The sequence below is a fragment of the Lactuca virosa genome, chromosome 5 (genome assembly GCF_052849685.1).
Source record: "Lactuca virosa cultivar CGN04683 chromosome 5, Lactuca_virosa_CGN04683_v6, whole genome shotgun sequence".
NCBI classification, from domain to species: domain Eukaryota; kingdom Viridiplantae; phylum Streptophyta; class Magnoliopsida; order Asterales; family Asteraceae; genus Lactuca; species Lactuca virosa.
This window is the reverse complement of record NC_136430.1, coordinates 14544674-14566174: the sequence shown is the minus strand read 5'-3', so window position 1 is coordinate 14566174 and position 21501 is coordinate 14544674. Positions and strand designations below refer to the sequence as shown.

Here is a 21501-nt window from a genome sequence, read left to right as displayed (position 1 = left end):
GTATGGGAAGGGAAGAAATTGTTTGGGCAACCAACTTCAGGGTCGTTATGAGTATTCTTGCATGAGTTTTGAGCAATAGAGGAGGAAGTTTCGGATGGTCATCTTCGTGTTCTGAGTCGTTGGCAATTTCTCCGTGTTTTAAATTGGGAGATGGAGTATTCCGGGGTTACAAGTGGCACGAGAGAAAGACCGGTTGCGAGGTTCCGATGAAGCAATACGGTATCTGAGTATGATGCCATGAGTATGAGATCAGTGGTAGAGTCAAGACACTGCGATGCGTTGTGATGATATTCCGGGGTATCCGAGTTTAATGTCCTAAAATCTCAGATTATTTTGAGTTTGAGTTTGAGATGACGAGTGGTGTATCAAGTGTCTATGGTTCTGGTGGGGGCCCTTCAGCTAATTGACATCAAATGGATTTATTTGAGAATGTGAATTGAAGCGAGAAAAAGAGGTTTTGTCACGACGGTGGTCGTCCGATGTAGTGATGCTTAGCCCGGATGGGTGTGTGTGTACCTATCTATGCTGGGCCGTAGAGCATGAGTTAATGATCGCAGTATGGTGTCAACTTGAGGATGAGATTGTGAAGTGGTAAGAGTAAGTGCGGTAAGACTGCGGGGAGCTGCAGTTTCAATTAGTCAGTGCAGAGAGGTGTGGTGATGCTACGGGGAGCCGTAGTACTCACTATTCAGTGAGAGGTTGTTGTGATACTGCGGGGAGCCGTAGTACTCACCAGTCAGCGAGAGGGTGTTGTGATACTGCGGGGAGCCGTAGTACTCACCAGTCAGTGAGAGGGTGTTGTGATACTGCGGGGAGCCGTAGTACTCACCAGTCAGCGAGAGGGTGTTGTGATACTGCGGGGAGCCGTAGTACTCACCAGTCAGCGAGAGGGTGTTGTGATACTGCGGGGAGCCGCAGTACCCACTGATCAGTAAGAGGGTGTCACGGTGCGGCAGGGAGCCGCGTTATTTGTTGATCAGAGCATGACGCAGGAGAGTTCTTAGGCTTGAGTAGCCTTATTGGGTTGAGTAATCGGGAGCCTAGGGGCCAGATCAGGAAAGAGACGGAGGTCTCTATATTTGTCGGGAAACGTTATACTCTGAATTGAGTTGTGGTTGTCACAACCCAAGGGAATTGGAGAAGCGGTTCACGCACGAGTGGCGGGTCATGAGTCATGAGTTGAGTGCTTCATCGAGTCGAGTGGTTCCGACTCTGGGTCAGACCAAACTCTCGACTCTGAGTTTGACTCTGGTGGTGCGTTGGGTAGGCGGAATGAGATTCTGGATTCCGAGGTGGCTTCCATGTTGAGGGGAATTGTTTATTATCTGATGTCTTAGACCTGGGTAGGTCAGTACTCGGGTACGGGAGGTACCGCGAGATGCATGAAACTATGAGCAGTAGACGACAGAGGTCGGGGTTGAGCTGATTTTCAGTTAGGGCGTAGCATTCGCTCAGGGTAAAGCGAACTTTGTGACTTGTGTGTCACAATGGGCCAGGGTAGTTATAGGGAGGAGGAAACCATTGGGACGGTCGGAATAATGCAATGGGTAACCTTTTGAGGTTCTATGGTGGAAGATGAAAGTGACCTGGTGCTCAGGGTTGAAAGGGGGTACCTGAGAGGAAGCTGAGGCTTATGATTACTAGATGTCAGAGGATGTTTCTAAGCAAGCATGAGCATTTCCCTGAGTTTGAGGGCAGAGTGTTGAGAGTCCTTTGTTCAGATGGGATTGAGATGACGGTGTAGTGGATGGGTCCCTGGTGTAGTGTGACCCTTTCGCTCCTTTGAGTAGGACATGGAGCACTTAGTGCGAGTGGTATGAGTGATCGGTAGCCGATTGTTGGTTTTCGTTTGGAAGAAATCAGAGGAGCAGGGAGTTATCAGGGTTTGTTGATTCGAGTAACAAGTAGCGTGGTGGTAGTTCGGTTGGGCAGTCTGACGGCGGTCAGGCCACTAGAGTTTCCAGATTTTGAGAATGTTAGAAAGGAGTATCATAGCGGCACAAGGGTTGGTCTTGTTCCGGACTTGGGATTTCTGTGGGGGTTCAGGAGCCCATAGGAAAGATATCGGTGTAGTGCGAGATCCTTTAGGTGGTACCTTCGGGTTGTGGGATTCAATCTATGTGTGATTAAGGAGTGATTTCGGGGACGAAATCTAATTCAAGTGGGGGAGAATTGTAACATCCTGATATCTGAGGTATGGCATTTTGATATATGGGCATGAGTTTGAGTGGGGGACTCGACGAGTTGGCTCCTCAACTCGTCGAGTTGGGTCGCGGCTTGGAGACGTGTCGAATGGATGGACTTGACGAGTCGGGTATCTGACTCGTCGAGTCAGCGTTGTGGACAAAAACCCTAAATCCTTGGGCCTGAGACCTATTTAAATGCCCTTAAGGCCTCCTATTGTGGCTACTCTTCTGGAAGGAACCCTAAACCGTGTGTGAGAGCTTGGAGTGAAGAAGAAAGCTATTGTGAAGCTTTGTGGTCGTTTTTGAAAGAAATAAGTAAAGGGTCAAGCTAGAGGATCAAGAAGAGGTGTTGGATCTGCTAAGGTTTCATCCTCAAAGCATCAGGGGAGGTATAAATCTCGATTCCTAACCTCTCCTTAGTGTAGATTTCTCATTGTGGATAATTAGAGCTTTTCTTCTTCATATCTTTTGGGGCTTTGTGGATTTGAGAGTTGTGAGGAGGTTTAACCTCAGATCTGGACCCTAAGAGGTCCCAAACGCCTTATGATTCATGCTTCTCTCAATTTTCGTTGAAGCTTTTGGTGTGTACAACCCTTCTAGCTCATGTTTATGGCATGTATTGCTCTAGATGCCATGCATGGGTGTAAAGTTAATGACTTTACGTGATTTCTGAGCCCCATAAGTGTAAATCTAGAGTTTGGGAAGAGATCAGGCCCTGAAATCGTCTGTATGCATGAGAGTCTGAATAGACTCGCCGAGTCCAGCTTCTGACTCGGCGAGTAGCCTAGGGTTTGTCCTGAATAGTTGAGTCGCGTAATAACTCGATTAGTCGGAGGGTTGACCCGTCGAGTTGGGTCAGCCAGAGGGCCCCTGAGAGTCGATGAGACTCGGCGAGTCACTATATGCACTCGACGAGTTAGGTCAAAAAGGACTGTTGACCAAGTTTGACTTCTGTTGACCTTAGGGTTTGGTCAACAATTAGTAATGAGATTTAGGATGGATAAAATGGTCTTTTATTCGCTCCAGGAGTTAAGAAGGAAGAAAGAGTGGTCCTTGGGATATTTGAGTAGGATCAAAGTGATATTTAGAGTTGTGTAATCGATGTGCTAAGCGGAGACTAGTTCGAGATGTCCGAGTACAAGATTACACTGGACGGCTTATGAGGTGAGTCTTCTCACTATACTTTACCTTGAGTGGTAAGTAGAGTTATGTGACAGAGTATCTTGTATGCTATGTATGTGATGTGTTGCACTGCATTATTTCTATGTGATTTATGTTGTGTGTATTCCAGAGTTTACAGAGTTAGGACCGGAAGGTCCACAGAGCTAGGACCAGAGGGTCCACAGAGTGAGGGCCAGTAGGCCCACAGAGTTATAGCCTCGAGTGGCTAATATGAGTTATATGTGGTATTTTGGGGAACTCACTAAGCTTTGTGCTTACCGTGTTATGTGTTATGTGTTTCAGGTTTTCTCAGGATCGAGGGACGGCACCGGCTTGATTGTACACACCAGAGAAAGAGTTATATTTTGAGGATCCTGGATTATTAATGGAGTTGTGCTTGTAATTTGAATAAACGAGATTTCTATACAATATGTTATATAAAGTATGTGATTTTGAAATGAAAAATCTGTTTGAAAATTTTCGGTGTTACATGAAATTTCTCTTGTCATGACACACATGACGAGTAGCTCCGGTATCGATCCACCATTCTCTTGAATTAGTATCCAATATGTTTACCTCCGAGACCATGGTGGTAAGATCTGTAATAATGGCCACCAACTGATCCACATCATCGTTCACCATGTTTGCTTGACGAGGATTATCCGTTTTGTTTGTGGGTACTCTGAAGCTTTGTGACCTGGTTGGCCACTATTGTAGCACTTGAACTTCTTCTTGAAGTTTCCACCTTTAGGGCCTAGGTTTTTACCCTTTCCTTTTCTTTTGTTTGCTCCCTTGACTTTATTCTTGGAAGCTTGACCAAATTCCACCACATGAACCTTTGAAGATTCAACTACCACCTTTCTTGAGGCCATATGACTGTCTTATTCAATGCCAAGACGCACCAAAAGCTCCTCTATAATCATCTCCTCTCGTTTATACTTAAGGTAATTCTTGAAGTCTATTCAACGGGGATGAAGCTTTTCAATGATTGATGCAACTTGGAAAGGCTCATTTAGAACCATCCCTTCTGTAATGTTATCAAGTATAATCACTTGAAGATCTTGGACTTGACTCATAACAGATTTCGAGTCTATCATCTTGAAGTCCAAAATTTTGCAACAACATGCTTCTTGGTTCCAACATCTTCAGTCTTATACTTATGGTCCAATGATTCTCACAGTTCCATAGCCCTTTCAGTTCTGCAATAGACATTGTAAAGTTCATCGGTTAACCCATTCAACACATAGTTGCGACACAGAAATTTGAAGTGCTTACAAGCCTCCACCGCGCTCACAGATTAAGCGTCAACTTGTCCCTCGACAACTTGGGGAGCATTTTATGTGAGGAACCAAGACAAGTTTAGATTGGTTAAGTAGAAGAACATTATCTGCTGTCATCTATTGAATTTAAGACGAGAAAACTTCTATGGTCTTTCAGCAGGATCAACCATGGTGTTTGGCACAGGTGGAGTAGCATTCTGGTTCACATGTGGAGGAGTCAGTGTTTCACTTGTTCCAACCATTCTAAAAAAGTTATTTCAAACAAATGATCAGAAACACAAATAAAATTGTTTACACAAAACAAATGTAAGACGATTAGCAGATATAAAGCCGAAAATTAGAAGAAAACATATTTAATCGAAACAAACTTGATTAAAACAGTTTTAGCGAGAATCTTTTTAAGATTGTGAGTCTTTGAAAATAAATCTGCAAAATAAATAATTAGTGAATTATAACACCGATTGATTGAGGCTCGTGTTTGACACGATTCCCTTAAACAGATTCGCCGTCTGTTTCCAGGGTACAACAACCGAAGCAGTATATTCTGTCCGATCTGACCATTTGCCTAAAAAGTTCGCCAAAATTTGTATATAGATAGTAGGAGAAAAGAGTATTCGATCAGGGTATATCAGAATGAGAAGACAAGGTCTCTTCATATACCAAACTTTCTAACTACACTCATTAATTCGTAATTAAAAGAATTAATATTAATTATGAATTAACTCACCTTAAATGCATTAGTTACAAAAATTATATCAGAGACCAAAACTGTAAAGTTCTGCAAAAACATGGTTTACGCGGGCTGGAATTTCAGATCTGCACCCCCTGCACGTGCATAGGTGTTAGAGTAAAACTATGTATATAAGTTTGTAAACTCATTACACATCTATGCTTATAAACCCAATAAGAGTTTGTACTTTTTCTTATGTTGAACATATTTTCACAGTCAATTTATTTGCTAATTTTATTTTCAAATACTTATTTTAGCATCGATATCTCATTCACATATTTTCCGTTTTGGACACAACATATATCGTTTCGAAGCTCTCACGGTGGAGAACATAACTCACTTAGGATTAATAAAATATACAATATATATTTATATTTAAATTTGTCCAAAATTTAATAATAATAATACATAATTTTTATTAAAATTTCCAACACCTGCAACTTAAAGATTATAAGGTTTTGAAATTCCTTATTCTTCTTTTGGTATCAACTTAAAGTTGTATTTTTACAAAAACTTAAATAGAAAAAAGGATAACAATTGAAATTCGCCTAAAAGAAAAAAATGATAACAATTGAAATTCGCCTAAAATGTATTTAAATATCTACAATCCTTTATTCTAAACCATTTTACTGAAAAAATCAAATTATTTTATTAAAAAAAAAGGATAATTGCTAAAAGTCGCCTAAAATGTATTTAAATCTATCAATATAACCATCAAGGCTGAATTCGAATTCGAGGAACTGAGGGTTATCCCCATCTCCGGTCTTTAACTTTGGGTATACCCGGTCCTCTCCCCTTCCCCCGTTATCTCAGATACGGGTATCCGGGTATCCACTAGATACGTCTATGTTTGCCATCTCTAACTAAAAGAGAAACATATGAAAGGTGTGGTCGGTGAAACAAACTCTTAACAATCAACATGCTATAAATCAAACCATTTTAATTGTCGATTAACATGTCCTTTATACCACTTTTGTATTATGTTATCCAAATTAAGATTTGCTTCCTACATATTTAACTAGTATTTCAACACTTTCATCAAGTTACATGTTTTTCACATTAGAAATTTTCAAAAAAATTAATAATACAAATATGCTTTGTATGCCACCCAAGAAACGTGTAGGGAAGAGGAGAATAACCAAAAGCTTCACTCTACTTCCATCTTTTTTTATGCCCACAATTCCCTTACAAATATACTCACCAAACCCCCCTGATTTCACCACCACCATCTCCACCTCCACCTCCACCTTGTTTCTAGTTCTTACACAGCCAACGCCGCCAATGGCCACCATTGTCCTTGTTGCACTTTTAAGCCTCTTGGTGTCAATTCAAAAGGGTGATGCACATGATTTGAAGATTGGGAGCTCTGGTGATTGGAGCATTGCGTCTGCTCCCTATACTACATGGGCTGAGAGAGCTAGGTTTTCAATCGGAGACACCATATGTAAGCTTTTCATTTTCAATTATCATAATCTTTTTATTAATATATTTTATCTTTTTATTGAATTGATGTAAAATACCTTTTTGACCTTTGCAGTGTTCAACTACGATGGTAGTAAGGACTCGTTGCTGTTAGTGAGCCAAGCCGATTATAACAATTGCAATACCGCATCGCCCATTGAAAAACACAATGATGGCCACACTGTGATCACATTGGAACGGTCTGGGCCCCACTACTTTATCAGTGGTGTACCCGAAAACTGCAAAAAGAATGAGAAAGTGACGATTGTTGTAATGGCAGATCGGAGCCAGAAAGCAACCTCAGAATCTCCATTTGTTGCATCTTCAAATTTCATGATCTTCTTCTGCTTAGTTGGAGTTTTTGCTTGCTTCTTTATTTAATCATCTGCATGAACAGTTTGGTTTTCTTTCGATTATATTTCATTTTTTGGTTTTTGGTATTGTATTGGAGTGTCCTAAGTATGAAACAAGTTTGCACGTGAGAAAATAAATAGATAGTGGTTTTGTGTGAATTAATATATAGGCATTTGTTGTTCCCATATGCTAAATTAAAGCGAACTATCATTTTGAGTAGATTGTCGTTTCATATTTACAATTAACATCAGTACAAGGTTTTTATATGATAATGGACCATAAAAGAGATGACTTAATATGATAAGTTATATATATATACATACGAGTATCTTTTCGATTTAATACAAAAGAAATGTTTTTATAGAAAAATTGAGGGAAACGAAAGTACGAAACCAATGTTCCCTATTAAGTAATGTCCTTTTACAAATTTGCCCTTGTTTATTTGGTCCTATTTCTCCAAATGCGCCGTCAATTTCAAAAGACTCAACTTTTTCATTTATTTAAATAAATTTTCACCACCTTCAATTCTCTCTTGATAGATACAAGTTTTATGTATCTACCCGCAAAAAATACTTCTGAAGGAAGTAAGATGGCCCGATAAAACAGATATGAGGAAAGCAAAAGCCTCCAAAGTCAAGAAAATGAGTTGTATCAAGGCTAAAAGTCTTTCCCCAGTTCAATTTTTTTCACCAATCTCATTGTGTTGTGCAAAAGCGAATCCAATATCCCAGCAACCTGACATGACACACAACGGCAAAAAAAAAAAAAAATCAAGGATAGAAAAGTAATTTCACATTCCCAATCAGCAGGCTTTAACTTTTCAGTTTGTACTTCCTGCATGCATAGTTGAACACTCATTAATCAGTTTCTTTCACAATTCACACTCACACATATTAAGTACATTTATGCATGCACAAGGTACAAACTGGAAGAAAATTAATCTGAACCGTGAAAATGCCGCCGATAATTGCACAGAGGTTGGTGATGAAATGAGGAAACGATTTCGGAATTTCTGTTATTAAGATCTGGTTAAAAAAATAAAAAATAATAAATTAGGAGCTTAAACAGACGTAAGAAAAGGAAAAGTTGTAATTAATTGGGGTTGGAATGTTGAACCTGCATAGGCGAGGGTTCAAAATGAAACTTTGCAACAGGGATTGTAAGCGCGTGAACCAAACTACTATGAGCAGTATACTCGTAATCCTCGATCAACTGATGAGATGAACTCATCATCTCAGTCTTGACAACTTGAAGATAGTGCTCTATCTAATTTTAATTTATCACAGCATTAAAGTTAATAAATTAAAACGGTGTAATTACGAAAAAATTAAATTAAATGCATATATATATATATATATATATATATATATATATATATATATATATATATATATATATATATATATATATATATATATATATATATACCGTAACATTTGCCTTGTCGCCTGTGTTGATGTAGGAGTTGCCAGCCAACTTGTCATGGTTTTCAATGTAAGGTCGAAGTCGCTTAAGATCACTCATCATTTTTGGAGTCACCTTTTTACCGAAAGTAAAACTAGAAATCACATGTGACATGTTCATTTGGGAAGCATCAAACGAGTGGGATTCTGATCGGGCTGATATTATAATATTTCCCGGAACCTGTAAATGTATGACATTTTTCAATCAATTTTGCAAAACTAGAATATATAATATAATATGTTACCTTTTTAACTCGTACAAATCCTTCAATCCTACATCCTGCTGCCTGTGGTGCTGGTCTTTTTGCTTCAACTGTAACCTTGGCATGTTTTTTGGACTCCAGTTCAATAGGTTCAATCAGGTTTTCCATTGCCTGTAGGAGGGAACAAAACATTGGTGTCAATAGGACAAAATTTGCAATTCTTTTGTCCCACTCAAAAGACTGTAGATACTTCTTAAATATGAAAAATACTGCAAATTTAAACATTAATTTTCATACCTTAACCAAGCTATCTGTATCCCGGTCTCCATAATATGATTCATGATTGTGGTGTCTTTTCGGATCCCTGATTCAAAAAAAAAAAAAAAAATGACAGCATCAAGAGCGAGCTTGGGATAAAATATTAATTTACAGATAAATTAAAGCTATTTATTTACCTAGTATCACTTCCCTTACGGAAGATGCGAACAGATGGATAACCTTGTATGTGATGGCTGAAAATCACCAGTAGAGAGAGATCGATTATGTTTTAACTTTTAACCATTGAGGGCAAAAATGCCAATTGTTATGTTGTTACCTTCTACAAAGTTGAGTTTCTTTAGTGCAGTCGACCTTTCCCAGGATGATACGCCCATCTGTTTCTGGATTATGTCTGCAATGCAAACAAGGGACTAAGTAGGTATTAGCTAAGAAGCAGAGAATCATTGATGAAATTTAGGCAATAATTAAGACCTTTCCCTTATAATATCAGCTGCTTTCTCCCATGAGGGTGTCTGAGAATAATCAAACAGAGATGATAAGAACAATTGGAATATTATCGATCTTTAAATGTCACAGAATAAGCATACCAGACGACTACTCCAATAGCACCAGGGAGCAAAGAAATTTACAACCAAAATTGCATGCCTACACTTTGACCAAACAAAAAATGTTTTGTAAGTATATTGCCCAAAAATGAGATTAGCTATATACTTGATTTCACTTCACTTACTGATGAGAAATTTTATCAAAATTATTTGAGTTTAGTGTCACGGATCCTTCACTGTATTCCTGGTGGACCTTATCATCATGCTTAATTACAGTAGAAACTGGTGTAGAGTCAAATTCAGGGCCTTTGGTTTGCAGATGCTTATTGATGGAATACTTGCGTATTGTTTTACTTACATTCAACCTGTTCTGAAAATAACAGAAATAAAAGTCAATCCCCAATTTACTTTAAATTAAAACATAGGATAGGAGTAGCTTCTAGTCTACCAACTAAAAAGATGAAATTTACCGTTCCCAATACATCACTCACATCCAGAGATGCAAACTCACATGATAAAGCTGGAAAACTGCATTGGAATATTTCAATAAATGTTTAAGTGATTATGTAGCATACCACATATTTCATGGAGCTTATACCTCATATTAAACCCAATGAGTAAGAACTCCGAGTCAGAACTTTGGTCAACTATGACAGAAGTTGTAGTACTCATGGTCAAATAATTCTGTAGCTCCTGCAACAATCCCCTAACACTTCATTACAATGGCATGCGAAAGAAAAAAAGGTAGCAAGAGATAAGCTACCTACCATTCCAAATAGAAACATCATAGAGAAAGCTGCCATAATGGATAACCCAGCACCTGAAAGTGATGCCTCTGTCAAATCGCTTGGAATTTTCCTGATGAAATAGAAAATTGGAAGAAAAAAAAAAATTTGTAAGAGTACAAAAACCTTACTCTGAGTTATTTAATATTACCCAATCAACATATCCAACAAAGCATTCTAAAAGCGAATAACCAAATAACTCCATCTTCTTGAAAAAAGTATACATATAGTTTACGACAGATTCCTTATATAAAACATGCTTCTTTTATAAATTTTCATCAGTTAAAGTTTTGCCAGGTTCCCACGTTATTAAAAACAAGTATGAAACGCACAGTAAGCACAGCTAATCGCCAAATAGATGACATATTTTAACATGTTAACTACAATCAATAGCAGCTATAACGCAAACACTTTGTTTCCATTAATTAAAATAAATATATGGAAATCGGGACCTGAAAAAATCGACGGATTTGATCTTCGCCACAAAAACCATGGCTGCGTTGTGGATCTCGTCCAATATCCGTACCGGGATTCGTTTTCCGACGTCTGGCGAACTAATGAATTTGGGCCTACGTTCGTCGTCCAGAAAAAATGGTTGAAAGTATCCCGCTTAGCGCCTACGAGGACAGCGTTTTTTCTCAACTGATTCACAGAATTAGAAAAATGGTCCCTCTAATATTCTCCAACTTCCATTTTTCCGTTATAAATTTAGCAAAATGGACGATTTCGTGCCCGCTCTAACCGGAATGAAACATTACTGAGAAGAGAAAAGTGCCGGGTAAAAAAGTTTCGCTCTATTCAAAAAGGACTAAACTGCAAATGTGCAAATGTCTTTATCGATGGCTCAAAATTGTCACTTTTCTCCAAAAAAAAGTTTGAAATAGAATTACAGGTTCAAAGTTTTCATTTTGTTGCGAGTTTGGTTCAATCTGTTTTAATTTTTATAAAATAACGATTTTGACCTTTGTATTTTCATTTTCTATTTATTTTTTAAATTACAATAACTAAAATAGGAAAAAACAAAAATCTATTTGTATTATCACCCCCACCCCATATTTTTCTCTATCCCATTCAGAAAGAAACACCACCAGATTCCGATGGCTATTTTGGTGACCAACCTTTCAAGCAACGAGTGGATTCTGTCGCCAAAGACATTTTTTAACAGCAAACCAGAGGGGTCCGACAACTAGAAGGTTTTAAGAATATGGGATTGGTTTTCGAAGACGGAGATTGACGGAGGTTTCCGGAAACAAGGAACCAATCACCGGAGCGAACAGGTCTAGATCTGTCTATCATGTTCATCGTATTCCGATAGCGGTGATTAGATCAGCAGTAGTGGTGACACATAGATCGAAGCAAGGGTTTGCTAAGGTTTGTAGAGGTGGCGGCGACGCTAGAGTTTATATATAGATGGTGGCGTCGTCTCACTTCACCTCTTCATCATCATTCTTACTTCACCACAGACAACAGTGGAATAAACTCGAGCCACCAACGGAGGTAACTTAAAGCCGGTGACGAACGACCCTAGGGCTCCGGAGTCGACGACGACGCTAATAGAGATAGTCAAGGATTCGACGGCGGCACTAGAAAGCCAAACGACACAGATACGAATCGTAGATCCGACGTATGATGTTCAGATCTTCGTCGACGGTGATGGTTTGGATGGTCCGACAGGCGGTTCATAACAGTAGAAGGGAGAGAATGAGAGAGATGACCATCGTAGCTGCAGAAAGAATGAAGAATGGTGGTCTCCGGAGGTTCAGATCTTAGTTTTTTTTTTCCGGCGAAGTCGACGCCGGATAGTTCTAGGGTTCCGGCGTCGGCGGTGGTTTTGGTAGTCGGACAACGGTGGTGCTCCAGCAACCGGTGGTAGTTGCTTTTGAAATAATGAAGAGAGAGATATGATGTTTATGTGTGTTACAAAAAAAACATGTGAGTGTAATAGGGTTATATATTTCTGTTCTTTTTGGTTTAATTTTTATATAGAAAATACAAATTTAATAAAAGAAAATTAGAAAAAGAAAATAACAAGGGCAAATCCGTCATTTTAGAAAATTTTAAAACAAACTGGACCAAACTCGCAATAAAATGAAAACTTTGGACCTCTGGTGCTAGTCCAAACCTTTTTGGACTAAAGTGGCAATTTTCGACATACCACATGGACCATTTGTGCGGTTTTGTCATTCAAAAAGTGTTATTAATTTTTTGTGGTAAAAAATAAAATAAAATGTGATGTGCACAAAATATATAAATTCAAATTTTTTGATATATTTAATTTTTTTATTCGATAAACTAAGGTTGTGTTTGGCACGCCACAGCTAGCTGATAAGCTAGCTTATTTTTTGAGCTTTTTTAAGTTGTCATGTTTGGCAAGGCAAAAAGTAGCTTATAAGCTAACTTATAAACTAGCTTTTTAGGAGTTTTTTTTTTAATTTTCCAAATATACATTTAATTAATTATATAAACACATTCTTTTAAAGGTCATTTATGTCATTCTATATCTTTCAACTAGTTTTACCAAACGCTATTTTTTATCAGCTAACTTTTTAACTACCAACTAGCTTTTTATTTAACAGCTAGTTTTTTATTTAACAGCTAGCTTTTCAGCCATCAGCTACCTTTTTAGCTAACAGCTAGTACGCCAAACATAGCCTAAATATTAAAAAGTAATAATTTAAATTTATATTTATATCCTCAATTCTTTTTTATTCTCGTACCTTATGTGGCATATAAACCAGATAAAAAAATGTTAAAGGTTAAAGTGTCCAAATTAGCATGTGATAATCAAGTTCATGTCTTTAAAATGCCCAAAAAATTAGATTAATGAACTTTTAAACCAAATCAGGTTAGTTTAAACAGCTACACTAATATTATCTAACTGAAAATTTCACAACATTAACTTGATCCAACATGTACAATCTTATAAACCGAAACATAAAACATGAGAAAAGCCAGCCCATAGTTACGAGAAATGGGTTAGATGGTTTGGTTTGAAAATTTATTTTAGAGAAAAAAATGCAAAAATTGAAACTATTTATTTATTTATTTATTTCTTTAATTTTGTAAGTTATAATTTTTTGAAAAAATTATATAAGATTATGGGAAGTGATTCGTACACAATAATTTTTCTCCATACACAACAATTTGTGTTTTATAGAGTTGTACAATATAACATTTTAAAACATAAATTGGTACGAAGAAAAACGTTTATGCACGACTCAGTTCTTATTGGTAAAACATACAAAAAGTTTTAATAATATATAATCTGTACATAAGAAACAAAAAAATTTAGATTGACAGCCACATAAATGATGATTTACTACTACCAGCAATGTCCCCATGAGAACACTACATATAAAGCTCAACAATTGGATTCAAGGATTATCCTTGTTGAAACAATAATATATCAAAATGAGTTAGGTAAATGTAGGAATTTAAATTCGATGATGAAATCATTAACATACAAGAACTAATTGAAATAACTTTATCTGGAAGCGCAGAAGAAATTGTTCCATATTCACGCACCATACATAAGTGTAAGCTTGAGTAGAGGTGCCACTTAAAAAAGAATTGCGTATATACCTTCATTAAACGTCAAAATATCATATGTACCCAGTTTAAAACTTAAATATCATATATACCCTTTATGTAACACCGATATCTCCAGGTATTATTCTTTAAAGTTTAAATTATTGTTTTTGCATTTTGGTGTCCTACGTCGAGCGTAGGATAGCCCCCTACACTTAGCGTATGTGGAAGATCTAATGTGGGGGTTTAATGAAATACACTGAGCGTAGGTTGAGCTATGTCGAGCATAGGTGCGTTGCACCAAAACCCTAATTCTTGGGGTTGTGAGCCCTATTTAAAGGCTCTAACTCCTTGAGGCCCTCCCCATGCTCAGCATCCACCCTCTTAATCAGTCACCTTGAAACCCTAGCCACCTTGTGAGAGTTTTAAGACCTTAGAGTGTTTTTGTACGCATATTTGAAGGAAGGGTTCATTGGGGAAGCACTTAGGAGCTCTAAACTTTGTAGATCCGGATTTTTCATCTCATAATCCACCTCCAGAAGGTATAAAGCTTCCATCTTGATGATTATACATGTTAGATCTATTTAGACATGAGTTTTTGTGCTTTTATCCCCATAACCTTGGTCTTTGTGAGTATGAGCTACTCCAGACCATTTGAGTGCCATTTCCAGACATTTTTTAGCTTGAAAAGCCATAAAAATGAGAACTTGGCCACTCTCATCCATCCATGCATGAATTCTTGAGCAAAATGTGGTATTATGGACTTAGGGTTTGGTTTTGTGCTCTATTTAGCCATGCAGATGGTTAAGTCAGAGACTTTACCCATTAAGACATCCTCTAGATTCAGATCTGAGAGTTGGAGAGGTTGGCCTTTGATATTAAGAACTTAATATAAAGTTGAGCGTAACTCTCTCTACATTTAGATTAGCGTGAAATTCCCCCGATTTTTGTCTAAAACTCTATGCCGAGCATAAAGCGGTGTGCTACACTGAGCGTAACACCAGATAGTTGACTTTTTTTTACCAGTTTGACTTTTGGTCAACTAGATTGGGTATTAGTCTTGGAAGGGCAAAATGGTCTTGTAACGCCCTAATTTTTCAAACAAATTTTTCATTTTTAAAACCACATAAACACAATCTCACATTTCTCAAAACTCAAATGTATAAGTTGTTCAAAACTCAAGACAACAAAATGTTTGACAATATCCCAGAATTCTCAAAACATAATCTCAAGCTGGTGTGTACAATCATGCTGGCGCCTTCCTGCGATCCTGAAAGGTACCTGAAACACATTTCACACAACAATGTAAGCACGAAGCTTAGTGAGTTCCCCAATATACCACATACATAAATAATAAGCCTCTCATGCCTATAACTCGGCATGGACCCTCTGGTCATGCGTCTCGGTAGGAACCCTCTGGTCTCACGGCTCGGTGTGGACCCTCCGGTCATGTGTCTCAGTGAAGACCCTCCGGTCTCACAACTCGGGTTGGACCATCCAATCTTGTATCTTAGTGAAAACCCTTTGGTCTCACAACTCGGTTTGGACCCTCCGGTCCTAACTCAGTATAGCATAGAATAATATAGCATATATCACAAAGACAAAATGCGTAATATCACATAACTCAATAATAACACATAGGACCCTCCAGTCGATAACTCAAATAAGACCCTCCGGTCATAGAGTATTACCACTCAGGTAAGTATAGTGAGAAGACTCACCTCGCATAGTAAAGCAGTATATCCCTCACTCGAACTGCTGGTCTAGACTCTGCCCCTCCATAGCCTCCAAAATCCACAGCTTGACCAAACCCTAAAGTCAACGGAAGTCAACAGTCAAAGCTGAACCAACTCGTCGAGTGCAACTCATGAACTCGTCGATTTCCTCAATACTCAGTAATCACTAAAACCCGAGTCAAGTCGCCGAGTTGCTAACCAACTCGTCGAGTCTATGCAGAGTCTAGAAGTTCGGGGGAAAACCCTAACTACTCGTCGAGTCGTTCCACCAACTCGTCGAGTTTACTCTGCATACAAAAACGGGAAAACCCAACTCAAATCGTCGAGTTGGATGCCCAAATCGTCGACTTCCTCACCCCTTTCTCATTAAACTCATTCCAGTCGATTCCAATGCTCCAAACTCCAGATCCAACCTCCTAGGATGAAGTTACCACATAAAGTTGCTAACTTTACGATCATGCAAGGCCTCACAAGGCTATATCACTCAAAACTAAGCTCAAGAAGGGGTTCAGGACATGAGGAAGGGTCTAAGCTTCATAAAGCTTGAGACTTTATGTACATGAGGGCTTAGAGGAGTCCAGATCTGTAACTACCCCCCTGGACAAGCTCAACTCGAAAATGGCCCTCATTTTACACCAAAATACCCATAAAATCACACAAGAAGAGATCTAAGAAATGGCAAGCCAAGGTAATGACTTTTTACCTCCAAATAGATGCTACAACTGTATGAATGCTGGATCTAAAGACTCCTTCTTGTTCCAAGTTCTTCACTCTTCAAGCTTCCTCCAAGAATGCACACTTTTGGCTTCACACACTCAAAATATGGGCTAGCTAATTAGGGTTTCTCTCTGGACATGATAGGGTGATGAGGGAGGCGGGGTAACAGAGTTAAAGTCCTTTAAATCGGGTGCAAACCCGAATAATTAGGGTTTTCTCTAAACAGCCTCAACTCGTCGAGTCCAGCTCTCCAACTCCACGAGTAGACTTCATAACTCGCGCGTCCAGATCAACTCCTACATGACGAGTTGGGCCAACCAACTTGTCGAGTAGGCCCTTCAACTTGCACCAAATCCTCAAGTCATACATCCAGGAATCGGGGTGTTACAGGTCTTTTGTCCCTTGGAGGATTAGCTTGAACCATGACTTTTTGAGTGTTTAATTATTACCTAATTTTTAATTAGGTTTTTCTTGTGTATATGTTTAGTGTGTGGAGTTTCGGTATCATCATCTCAAGTGTGTGATTATCTTGTTTGCAAATTGAGGTGAGTTTTCTCACTATACTATATAGGTTGCTACATTGTTTCTGTGACTCTTGCATGAAAGATTGTGGTTGGATCACAACACTTATATGAAAGACTGTGATTGGATCACAACATTTATATGATTTTTCAATGATAAGAGTATTGTTTCTCAAATAATTAAGTGATTGATCGATTGTACTATAATGTCATAATTGTAGCGGAAAGAGTTTGAGAGGTTAGCGGTATTTGTATCACAAATCAATAGTTATTATTATGGATATATTTTAACATTTGTAAATTGTTGAAAATTTATAATTTGTCGTTTCATATGTATCTTTTTTTTATTGAAACATTTTTACCATTTTCTAACATAACATGAAATAGCTATGGAATATTAAGATATTGATATGAAATTTAAATGTTATTTTAGATATATAATTATCCCTTTTAAAGAAAAACTTTTTTGGATCATATATATAAAAGTCTTTTTTATATTTTGTTTTTTTTTATAAAAATTGTTGTGATTTGAAATTATTATAAAAAATCACTAATGAAAAGTAAAAACACATTAGTATTTATATATAAAGTTAGTAAAAATTTGGTTTTAACAGATTTGTGTTTTGTCATGTTATTGTAGTAATGACCGATATTTTTTATAAAAATTCTATGAAAATTTAATATTGACGTTTTTTAAAAAGAAAAAAAAATTCAAGTGAAATGAAAAAGAAACAATTGGCAATGAGTGGTGAAATAAATAAATCTAAATCAATGTTTTTATTTGTAAATATGTCATTTAATTATTAATACATTTGAATTAATAGCAAATCATAACTTCTATTTATTTTTATCCTTAAACATATATTTTTATATAATAACTCATTGTTTTATATAATTTAATTTATATGAATAAAACACACAAATATTAGAGTCTTATAATTAAATATCATAAATATAAATAAAAAAAAACTTTTGATTTGTAGTGATTTAATTGTGTATAACATTTATTGGAAGTTAAAAGGTTGTATATTAAATTAAAACTACAATGTAGTAACACATTAATACTCATATATGATTTTAATAAAAAAAAATTAGTTATGGTAATAGTATGATATTTTTTGAAAAAAAAAATGAAAAATAATGTAGTAAAATACAAAAAAAATTTGCAATGAGTTATCAAATAAATAATCTAAACGATGGCTTAGTTATAAATACATTACTAATGTAGTTAAGTTAATATAAAATCAATATTTTTATTTATTTTAGACTTAAAATATAATATTTTTATATAACAACTCATAGTCGTATAGAACTTATTTTATATAAATAATACATATAAAATATTATATGTTTATAATTATGTTTTTAATTTAATAGTAAGTTATGAGGTTTTTAATATAACTTTTGATCTATACATTATATGATATTTTATCCATTTAATTGATTAAACACAATTTTACTATTTAATCATATGTAATTAAATCTCATAAATAAATTAAGTGTCAGTTGTAATGGTTTAATCTAAGTAACTCTTAGTTATTTGAAATTTGAAGAGTAATAATATTAATATAAAACTTTAATATAATGACACAATAGTATTTATATATGACTTTAATATAAAATTTGGTTTTAATAAAAATTTAAGTATAGACACATTAATATTACTTTTTTCAAAAAATAAAAAGATGAAAAAATATTCAAATAAAATAAAAAAGTGACATTTATTTTTTAATAGAGTCGTATCAATAAAAAAAATCAAAACTTCTATTTATTTCAGTTTTAAAGCAAAATCTTTTTATATAATAAGTTAGTCTTACACCAATAATAGTTTTATATAAATAATCTATATAATATTTTGTGTTTATAATTAAGTTTTCAATAATAAGTTTTGAGATTTTGACGAAACATTTTATCTAAAGATTAGATTATCATATTATCCATTTAATTGATTAAATACAACTTAACTATTCAAATTATATTTCATTAAGATTTATAACTATCATTTAAGTGTCATAAGTAAAAAAAAACTTTTAAATTGTATTGGTTTAATGTCAAATAACTTTTAATTAAAAGTTGAATAATTATAATATTAGATGAAAACTTCAATGCAATTAACTAATTTTGATTACCTTATTCTATTTATATAATTTATCTTTATATTGTTATAATATAAATAACTAGATTATATCTCGCGTTAAACGCGGGGAACGCATAAAGACATACAAATGTCAACCGATATTGCATAATAATTATAAAAAAAAATTATGGTTATTGGTATTATTGAAATGTGTAAAAGATTGAAATCGATAAATATCTATAATCGTTGAAAGACCTCTTTGTATAAAACATTTTTTGTTTTATTAGTTGAATGACATTCCTCGTCACATATGGTTATGATATTGTTATATAAGTATAAGTGTTCTAATTAGATGTTCCTTCCATAATAAAGTTACTTAATTTAAGCCTATATTGACAACCAATATATCGTTTTTTTCACTGCATTAAATATTGACATCTATTTCATTTATTCAAATAAAGTCATAGAGTATAATTTATGGAATGTTAAATGTTATATGAATTTAATTTTAATATATCATCAATGAAAATTCTTTTCTAAATCATGATTGGTTTATTTTAAATTGATTATGAATATAAGTGCTAGCTTTTATGTTTGTTCTTATTTATTTGGTGTTCGCAAGAACTTTGCATTAGTCTTGTCGCAACTTTGAATAATTTTAGTATATCATCAATGTAATTTGGTATATCTTTCAATTATATGAAATATCAAATAATGACATTTCATTACTATTGAGCTAATTTAGTTTATATATTGCATTTTTACTAATTGTACTTACAAATCTCCTAATATCTTATAATTTTTATCCTACTTTATAATTTTTCATAACTATACTATTTTCAAGATTGTCTGTCTTAATAGTTTTTTTTCAGTCTATTCAATTTTATATTTCGTTGTACAACATCATCGTTTGTATGTATTCTAAAATTTCATTTTAAAAATGCTTAATGTTTACATCTTGATATTTTTTTTAATAAACCCGTGTAATAATTATGGAATATATATCTTGTTTGAATTAGCATTTACTTCATTCACTAAATTAAATTCATCATTAAACGGATATATTTTGCAAAGTAATAATTATAATGGGGCAACATTATCTAAGGCATAAATGCTTGATATACTTTTGGAGGGAAAAAATCGGGATCATTAAAAAAATTTATATAAAGAAAATACAAATTTAAATTGGGTGAAATTATGGATGAAATTACTGACGAAAATTATTTTAGAGGAATTGTATTATGTAAAATATAATACTATGACAAAATTCGAAATATGTATATTGTTGTGTAAATTTATAAATTTTATTGTTACTATATAAAGATAAAACAAAGTAGGTTGCTATGTTAAACAAAAAAAATTATTTCAATGAACGTATGTAACTAAAAAAATGGAATTTGAAGATGATAATTTAAAACTTAAAGTATGAAGACATGTGATAAAAAAAATATGTGAAAGAGATCTAACCATATTTGACCAATTTGTTAGTGAGAATATCATAAATGGACCCTTAATGATCAACGGATTATTTCCTGTATGACAAAAGGTGAATTCTATAATTTGTGGATTCGAAATGTTTTAAGTAATGCTAAAATAAACATGTATATTGAAGTGTAGATGAAAATGTCATTTTCATGCAAACGACATGTTTTATGGTATCATGTAGAAAAATACTTTAGAAAATAAAATGTTTTAAACACATATACTTAACTTAGATCCTGATCAACCAGGTTCATCAATTGTTTCTCCCTTGAATTTTCAATAATCACTTTTATGGGATTAGTCGACACAACCTGACCAAGAAAATATGGAGAAAAAAAAATAAATGGTTGTTGTATTATAGATGTGTAATACAATAAATATTTATGTGTAGACAAGATAGAATGTTAAAATAAAATCTTACCAAATACAACACGAGTGTCGAGATTCCTGGTTGTCAAATCCTAGAAAGTCACAAAATTATAAGGATCCACCATAATAGCAAAATCATTTGATACACGAATTTTGGTTGTTTTGTAGAAATTATTCTTATGCTTATGATAAACCAGCATGTAATCTCCTTCATTTTTGGCCATACCAAAACTACTAATTTCCCTTAATGATCCTTCAACAAAGAGAGCTTCAAACGAACTAATGAGATTTTATTTATTGTTGCTTGTATTATAGTGTCATTTAAGTGAAAAAATTTGGTTAAGTTTAAAATTTAATAAATTAAAAGCAACATAATAATAAAAAGAAAAAAATGTACCTACTCGTCAATTAAAATCATGTCCAAGTAGCTGAACATGTTTGGGTTGTTTTTTAAGTTTGCTTCCAAAGCAAGAGTACTTGAACACGAATGTTTCAGGTTTCCTTAGATACATCGATGTCAACAATCTTATCAAAGACGATCTCATTGTGGTTGTTTTTTGTCATGGGTGTAAAATGAAAAAGAAAACAATTAGAATTAGAAAGAATTTTTATATGAAATAAAAG

General features: G+C 34.9%; 2 protein-coding genes across 2 annotated transcripts; one reads left to right on the top strand and one right to left on the bottom strand.

Annotated features, from left to right (window-relative positions):
* Positions 1-6430: 6430 nt before the first annotated feature.
* LOC145115648 (early nodulin-like protein 14) lies at positions 6431-7391 on the top strand. Its single transcript, XM_079051993.1, has 2 exons — positions 6431-6801; positions 6895-7391. The coding sequence occupies exons 1-2, from the start codon at positions 6450-6452 to the stop codon at positions 7197-7199; spliced, it is 657 nt and encodes a 218-aa protein (XP_078908119.1). The 5' UTR covers positions 6431-6449; the 3' UTR covers positions 7200-7391.
* Positions 7392-7578: 187 nt separating this feature from the next.
* On the bottom strand, positions 7579-11210 carry LOC145115581 (protein disulfide isomerase-like 5-4). The gene is made up of 15 exons (XM_079051889.1): positions 10900-11210; positions 10430-10520; positions 10261-10355; positions 10133-10190; positions 9848-10032; positions 9705-9762; positions 9589-9629; positions 9434-9508; positions 9294-9350; positions 9136-9202; positions 8881-9009; positions 8601-8816; positions 8289-8438; positions 8120-8197; positions 7579-7907 (listed from the first exon to the last, which is right to left on the bottom strand). Exons 1-15 carry the CDS (start codon positions 10938-10940, stop codon positions 7830-7832), a joined length of 1419 nt encoding a protein of 472 aa, XP_078908015.1. The 5' UTR covers positions 10941-11210; the 3' UTR covers positions 7579-7829.
* Between the last annotated feature and the right edge of the window lie 10291 nt (positions 11211-21501).